General features: G+C 38.2%; 1 protein-coding gene across 3 annotated transcripts in view; it reads right to left on the bottom strand.

Moving 5' to 3' along the window:
• Positions 1–3,709: 3,709 nt before the first annotated feature.
• tmem244 (transmembrane protein 244) overlaps positions 3,710–8,133 on the bottom strand; it is an 8,065-nt gene continuing 3,641 nt past the window's right edge. For all 3 annotated transcript variants that reach the window (XM_057353618.1, XM_057353621.1, XM_057353619.1), the window contains 2 exons: positions 6,970–7,014; positions 3,710–4,437 (listed from right to left, as the gene is read on the bottom strand). In XM_057353618.1, coding sequence (XP_057209601.1) covers positions 4,340–4,437; positions 6,970–7,014 — 143 coding nt within the window. In that variant the 3' untranslated portion in view covers positions 3,710–4,339. The remainder of the gene's footprint in view (positions 4,438–6,969; positions 7,015–8,133) is intronic.

Raw genomic sequence — 8,133 nt, 5'->3', positions numbered from 1 at the left:
GCGCTACCAATCATACCGCGAGGAAGGGTCGGCTCATGAATATTAATGAGTTGACGTCACGTTCGCTCGCTGAGCCACGCTGATTGGCTAGAGGCAGACGTTTTATTAAAGAAATAGTTTTCACTCCAAAATGAAAATTCTTCACTCGCTCTCATGTCATCTCAGACTGATGAGACATCCTTCATTCAGCTGAAAACTAGCGAATATTTTTTAAAACAGCGTCATGTTATTTATTTTCTTATGGCAGTTAAAATGCTGAAGCCCAACAATGTGAAAAAGAGAATTGTCATTTTTCCGTAAACAATTTCTTTAAGGTTTATGGGTAATAGGGAAATTAGGAATGTTACCAAGCAACCGATACGGAACATAGTTAATATTTATGAGATAACGCTTCTTTACTAGGCGAGCCTCTCATTTGATTTTACGTTTTATTTTCAGTTTTGTGAAGTGACTTTATTAGAAGCTCCAGACTGTTCAACTGAAATCTAGACTTGAGTGAAACCACAGAGATCATCAGACTGAATGTGTCCACAGTATCACAGCTGCTTACTGATGTGTGCTAATTTAATGATGTTTGTCTCACTGCTTCATTTCTGATTCATTAGGCCGATGTGAAAAACATAAGTTACTTTAGAAACAAGCAACAATGTGTTCTAAACTATTTCAATACATACTACATCATGTGTCTGACAGCAGAGGTTCAGAGAGAATAAACTCCAGCTTGAGCTAGTGACATGCACATAATAAAATCTAAATCAAAGAGTAGAAAATACTAGTTGAAATCATAATATGTCAGTACACAGTGTTTACATGCTTTAAAAATATCAACACATTAACAGAGATATGAGAAAATATATGTACAGAAAAAAATCTTCTATGCACATTTAACTTAACAAAGACAGTCATTCCTCAATGTCCAGTGTTCACAGTCTCTCTCTCTCTCTCTCTCTCTCTCATAATCACATTATTCTTCAATAGCAGTCTCCACATGCCCAACAGGCTTATTTCACAACCATCTTCTGAGGGTTATTTATTTTTTATTTCTATTATCTTATGTCATAATCTGTTATTTTTCATTGCTACATTTAAAGTTTTAGATAGTAACATGATTACAAAAGATTACAAAAATTAACTGTGATTTTATTATAGTAATTATAGTTTTTTTGTTTGCCATATTGATTGCCATTTGTAATATCATGGTTAGTTTTTGTAATTGGTTGTTTTATCATATTAGGGCACTCTGACTCTGACATGGCCATCTTCAGCGTTTTAATTAAACCTATTTCTTTGTCATTCTGAGAGCTGTGACGAGCTTACACAACTACACTCTCCATATGACCTCAGAAATGAGCTCTGGAACACATAACACATATTCAATCAGTGAAGAGAGCGGTGGATCTAAATCAGCATGAATGAAAGAGTCAAGTGATGTACAGTGTAGGAGCCATACATCAGCTGTTATTTCATTATAATCCATGTCTTTATTTACGTAAATTCATTCATTCGTTTTCTTAAATGCCTAAAACTGTTTCTGTGAGTTTGTGCCCTCTGTAGGTGTGATGGGAAACAGTGGTGTCGTGTCACTCCTGACAGGAGGGGGGCGCTACTCTTCACTCTGTGCGCGTGCACCTGCAGCTGACTATACGAGGAGCTCTTTGTGTTCTTATGGTTATTTTTTATTTCTTTAAACTTAATTATTGTTTTTCATGATCAAAAAACCGTTTGATCTGAAGACACGTGACTGAATAGCATGTGGAGAAAAACTGTGCAAACATATTAGTTTCTTTCATTCTCCACAAAGACTGCAGACGATCAAATACAAACACAGTTTTCATTATTTTCACTTTCACAACATAATTCCGAAAGTTACATAAGTGTTATTCTATAGTTTTGACTTCAATTATTCTCAAATGTGGAAAAACATCAATGAAGAAATGAGCAAGTAACTCTTTGAATGGTAAACATATTAGGATGAGGAAAACATATTTATTTGATCGTTTGTTCACACTCACTCATTATTAACACACTGTTTGTGTTGTGCTATTTAAAAAATATGTGTTGATTTTATGTATAAAAGTACTGTTAAAAGTAACACAAAATTTCCCCAAAATAACACAAAGATGTGTTCAGTTGAGGACAACACGTTTGTGTTCTTACAATAACTGTGGTAACAGGGCAGATGGGCTGTCACAGTTTAACACTACAGGACAGCTAAACTTTGTCTTTTGGCATAATAAGTTTATGATTACAAATATTGTTTCTACAGTAAAGTGAATATCAGTTCAACAAGATGTTCTGTTTGAATGTAGATCAACAGAAGCTCCACGCGTACATATCGTAACACATCATATCACAACAAAAACACTGACATATAGCCTAGCAGATGAACACGAGCTTTAAACAAGTGATTCCAGTTTAACCAAAAATATATATATAACCGTAAGAGAAAATGACATAACATCCTGTTCAGACGTTCAAACTATAACAATGTCCTTCTCTCGTCTTCATTCACTGAGTGAAATGGTGAAATGGATACAGGGCATGTGAAGAATAGAGTGAAATGTTATCTGTTTATGTGACAGAGATGTCACGGTCTGACTTCTGTCAGAACACGCACGCACACACACACGCACGCACGCACGCACGCACGCACACACACACACACACACACACACACACACACACACACAATGAAGTACTAAAGACCACAGCCATAAAAAACTTAATTTAAATATTTTATTAACTTTTCTTATCCGTGAACACTGTGTATAGCATGATGCTTCACAGCATGACTCAGTCTCACCACCCACAACACTATTCAGAAAAAACAGTTATAAACATTTTTTTAAATAAAAACAAGACGTATTGTGTAAATGAAAACAAACATGTCCATGTTGAAGTGCACCTGCACGGGTCACTCTGACAGACACCTGTGTGAACTAGAAATCATCAGGACACCAGATGCAGAATGAGATGAGAAAGTGAATCTTCTGGATCGTTTCAGTAGCTTCATGCAGAAGAGTAAAATCCCGCTCACTTACCAGAGCTGCAGGTAACACGCCAGTTTGGTTACCATGACGTCAAAGGGTCAGGGGGTCAGAGGGGTTTGACCCGGGCCCCGCGGCAGAGTTCAATCCAGACGCTCCTGCCGTAAAGCTTGCGTTCAACACTCTGACCTGCTTCCTTCTCTCTGCTCTTATACATCATCGCATTAAATGATTCATGAACTTTTGACACCACGATAGAATCCTCAGACACACATGAGGACAAAAACTCTGCAGACGTCTCATCCACCGGATGTCATTTCGACAAGTGAATTACAGATAAATGAGCATCTCTGCATGTGAAAAACTGAGAGCACTTTCAGCGATGTGCCCTAAAGGACATCTAATCCAAACACATTACACAATGACAACTGTCCAAGATCAATAACATCAACTATAAGTGCTGTCGGCTGGAATTATATTTATTACACTGGAATAATACTGTGTCAAGACAAGCAGATGAAAGTATACAACTTGTTTCTTGTGCAATAATATTGTATTTTAAGTTATATACTTACACTTGATGTAAATGTGAATTATTTGCATGGGATCCTCGTGTGGCGTATGAAACCACTCCCACTTGGCAGTATTTGAACAGGATGATGTGAAGTTGATGTTTACATGAGATAGAAGTCCAAAACAATTGTGTGATGGCCATTGTGTGATTGTACTGTATGTAGGCAAAGAGTGACCATGATTAAACGAATGTCAAAATATGGTTTGCTGGATGTGTTTTATTAGCATAGAGAGTCTGTAATCAAACATATTTATAATGCAGACTACTCTGTTGGAATAACAAAACTAGCAACACCTAACATTGTAAACAAGAGAGAGAGCGAGAGAGACTGAGAGATCCAGGGGGCGAGGTTAGATCCAGATCCAGCTCCTCCCACTTTATATACTTGGCCGCAATTTGGAGAGTAAGTTGCAACTCGTGGTCGCCAACGTTTGCTCTTATCAATGTCATCATTTAGTGTACGCCTGCAAGTAATGATCACAGTTAAATATTTGTTAACCCAAACCCTTATTCTAAACCTAATAAAATACGTTATTAAAAATATGTTAATAAATAAAGTTTGTCTTCCATCAAAAGAATAACTCAATGCGGAAATGGTAGAGCAACAACACGAGTATGACGTGTGCTGTGGCAAAACTGCTGCAGAAATCTGTCGACCAATCAAAACGCAGTGGAAAGAGACTGGATCCAGTGTCGACCAATCACAATGCAATGGGAGGAGACTGGTTCTGTATCCAACTTTGCCCCCTGGATGTTGCGTTCTGCAGAGAGGAGCTACTCAGAAATCCTGAAGATCTGCAGGATGAACAAAATGATTTCTGAAGAGTCTGTACGCCAAGAGCTGTCCTCCAAAAATCATCATGAGTAAACCAGAGCCTGTGAGAGAGATGATGAACAACATCAGTGCTGGAAACAAACTTAAACCCGAATGCACACAAACTCATGGAGACTCATGACACCGTCCTGACCAACATTCAGCGCTCTACGTGTAAACAAGCTTATAAATACAGAACAATATTTCTGGAAAATCTAAAACATGCGTAAAGTTTTCGGTGATGGTTAGGCTAATAGGCTTATTGTTTGTGTGTGTGTGTGCATGTCTGTGTTGTGTGTGTGTTGTGTGTTGTGTGTGTGTGCGTGTGTGTGTGTACCGTCATGCTGTATTGTGTGCAGGAATAGACTGACCAGTGATCAGTAGAGGCACTCATTCATTCATCATCATGTACACACATCAGTAAACAGTAATGAGACACAGAGATCAGGAATTAAAGTCTTTACAACACAATCTTTGCTCATTGGCTGAACTTCTGTTGTTTGGTTGTTTGTCGTTGTTCGACGGATGCACTTAAATGTCGTTGCCGTCGACCGGCTTACGTCACTAAATAGTTCCTTATGCCGGTGTGAATGCAATCAGGGAAAAGCCTAAGGGAAAACTTAGTTCACGAACGACAGCCCTCTTCACTCGTTCCGTGACTTTGTTCCTGAAGTTGTCCGGTCAGAAAGAGCCTAATGTTTAAATGGTTCCATAAAGAACCTTTAACATCTGAACGAAAAAGGTTCTTCAGATTATTAAACGTGCAAAAGAGATGGTTCTTTAAAACTGAATGGTTCTTCTAAGCAGGGGCGTAGCTACATGGTGGCCATGGGTGGCCATGGCTACCCCTGAATGATGGATGGCCACCTATCTGGCCACCTCTGTTGTGCGAAGCAGTTTTAAGATGTGTGTCAGAGTTTACGGAGTGCTGCACAGATCATTTAGCGTATGCACTGAAAGTATATGATGTCATACGCTGACGCACTGACGCAAACAGTCTGAGCGCTATAGCTGAAAAGCAGCTAATCGTGACAGTGTACTGTCTGTGTACCATAGAAGTTCATCGCGAGCAGAAGGATCAGGTGAGTAAAATCAGTCTTTTTAAACTGGATTACATTCATTAATGACATTTTCGCGAAAAGTTTAAGTTGGGGTACTGCAATGTTTATTTTCTATAAAAAATGCTAACTTACTGCAAATGATAGCTAGCAAATTATTTTAAAATACTGTTACCACATGAAAGCATTGCAAATAAATAGTTTACTTTACGTTCTTTGTGCATGTTTTTGACCAGCAAACTATGTGTAATGAAGAATTGGTGTAAATTACAGTAGAAGTTAAAGAATTTCTGTCTATAAGGATTTTTTGGTCACCCTAATAAAATCACTGGATCTTACCTGGCCACCTCTAAAAAAAAGTTTTGGCTACACCCCTGCTTCTAAGGCATTGCTGTATCCTAATGAAATGTGGCATGTGGCTTTTACATTAAACAATGACTTTACATAAAGATAAAACACTCCTAAAATAGGTGCTACAAAAGGTTTTTCACAGTGCTGCCATACAAGAACCATTTCTTTTTATACACAGTAGTTTAAAGAACCCCTTTCAGAGAACATTTTGTGAAGTCTTTGGATGTAATTCACCTTTAAAATTCCAACATTCTGTCATTATTTAAGAGCCCACTTGTGATATTAAACCTGTATGAGTTTCTTCTGAAGAACACAACAGAAGATATTTTGAAGAACATTGGTAACAGAAAAGCGTCGGTCTCCATTGAATTGCATTGGTTTTGTGTCCCCATACATTAGAAGTCAATGGGGACCAACGGTTACCAACATTTCTCCAAATATCTACTTTTGCAGAAGAAAGAAAATCACACAGGTATAAAATGTACTCACACTTACTCACAACAGGGCAATTAAATGATGACAGAATTTTCATTTTGGGGTGAACTATTCCTTTAAAGGATCTTTATGGAACCATTCAGCCAAAAATGTTCTTTTATGGCATTGTAAACGTGTGTAGGTTAAAATAAAGACAAACTATTAAAGGGACAGTTCATATATTATTCATTTATACCATGGTCTGTTTGAATACTGGATTCTGATTGGCTGGAAGGTGTGCATTAAAAGCCTTTAACGCACCGGTAGCTCCAGTCAGTTTGATTACATTTAAAATTTAACTGACAAAATCACTGTCATTTTCACCCGTTTGCTGTAAAATGTCACTGTAAACATCAATAAAAGATTGAACTTGGCAAATGACCATGGTATAAGCGGGATAATCCACAGCTAGCCGTGCGTTAAAGGATTCCGCTTCGCGTCAGGTGGCTCTTGGCCTCCACGTCATGCATTAAAACCCTTTAACGCACGGCTAGCTGTGGATTATCCCTTACATATATCATAGTGATTTTTTTAGGTGAGTTGATAGGTGAAGTGGTCATAGCTGTGGAACAATCAGATTCGAGGACTGAAACTTACCGTTTTATAAATTACATTATGAAAACATCAATTTTAAAATAAATAAAAATGGTCAATGATCTTAATTTTTGTTAAAACATCAGACTAAAATAATTATTAGTGAAGAGATCTTACCAAGAGCAATCCACCAATGTTCAGCTGATGGAAAGTCAGCCATAACTGAAACCAAAATCACAAGAAAAACATTCACTTTCAAAAATACAGCGTACTGTACTTCAGCAAACATACAAACGATTACAATTAAATGACACAAACAAAAAGGTAAATAGAATAAAAGTGTCACGAATTGTGGTGTGAAGAACCCAAATGCAGGCAGGCAGTAAGGGGTTAACAAGAAATATTTATTTTTACACAAAACACGCAAAGCAAAAACCCACAGTGGGGAACAAAACACGATAATAAATGGAGGAACTAAACAGGCACATAAACTCACTAACCTAAAATACAAAGACTAAGGACCACACTGGAAAACTACAATAAACTAACAGACACTAAACTCACGGAACAGGAACACACAGCACTAGGCACGGAATCAAGAAGAACAGACATGAATACAATACACGGTACAATCCACAAGCACAGGACAAAGAAACAAGAGGGTATATATAGGGAAGACAGACAAAGGATAACGACACGGGGCAGGTGTGGGTAATAAAACACTCAGGGAAAGATAACGAGGAAACGAGATGGCGGGAACAGAGAAGAGACACTGGAGAGAACGTATATTATTGTCAAAAGGACAATGATATGTTTCTCTCCACACATAACCAAAGGCTTTGTCATGGCTCTGCTACAGGACCAAGAAAAACATGACTAAATGAAGCAGAGCCATGACAAAAAGTAAGAATCATGAAATGATACAGAGGATGATTGTTTGTTTTGGCCTGATTCATTCTAACCTCACGGCAGTAAAAAGACAGGAAAGCTATTGATATTCTACAGTGAGTTTATTCATGTCCACAAGACATCAGTGTTGTGTGTGAGTGAAAATGATTTTACACGTATGGAGTCTGTGAGTCTGAAATATCTCGACTTTGAATACGACTGCGGGAGCACATACGAGGAGAGGGAATTTCATGACAAATGTAGCACAACGTTAGAAGCACATATTATGCGTCACGGCCACTTTATTAGGTACACTTTATTTCACCCCCAGAACTGCAGGAATTCTCTCTGTCGGTCCTCCTGATTTTGTGAAGTGAGAGATGTTCTTGCGTCACCGTTTGGATATTGTTTTGCACTGTTTGCCTGACCGGGGGGGGGGGGGGGTGGGGGCGG

This window comes from Triplophysa rosa, linkage group LG15 (assembly GCF_024868665.1).
Source record: "Triplophysa rosa linkage group LG15, Trosa_1v2, whole genome shotgun sequence".
NCBI lineage: Eukaryota > Metazoa > Chordata > Actinopteri > Cypriniformes > Nemacheilidae > Triplophysa > Triplophysa rosa.
Note: the sequence above shows the minus strand (reverse complement) of the source record. Positions and strands in the feature narration are given on the sequence as shown.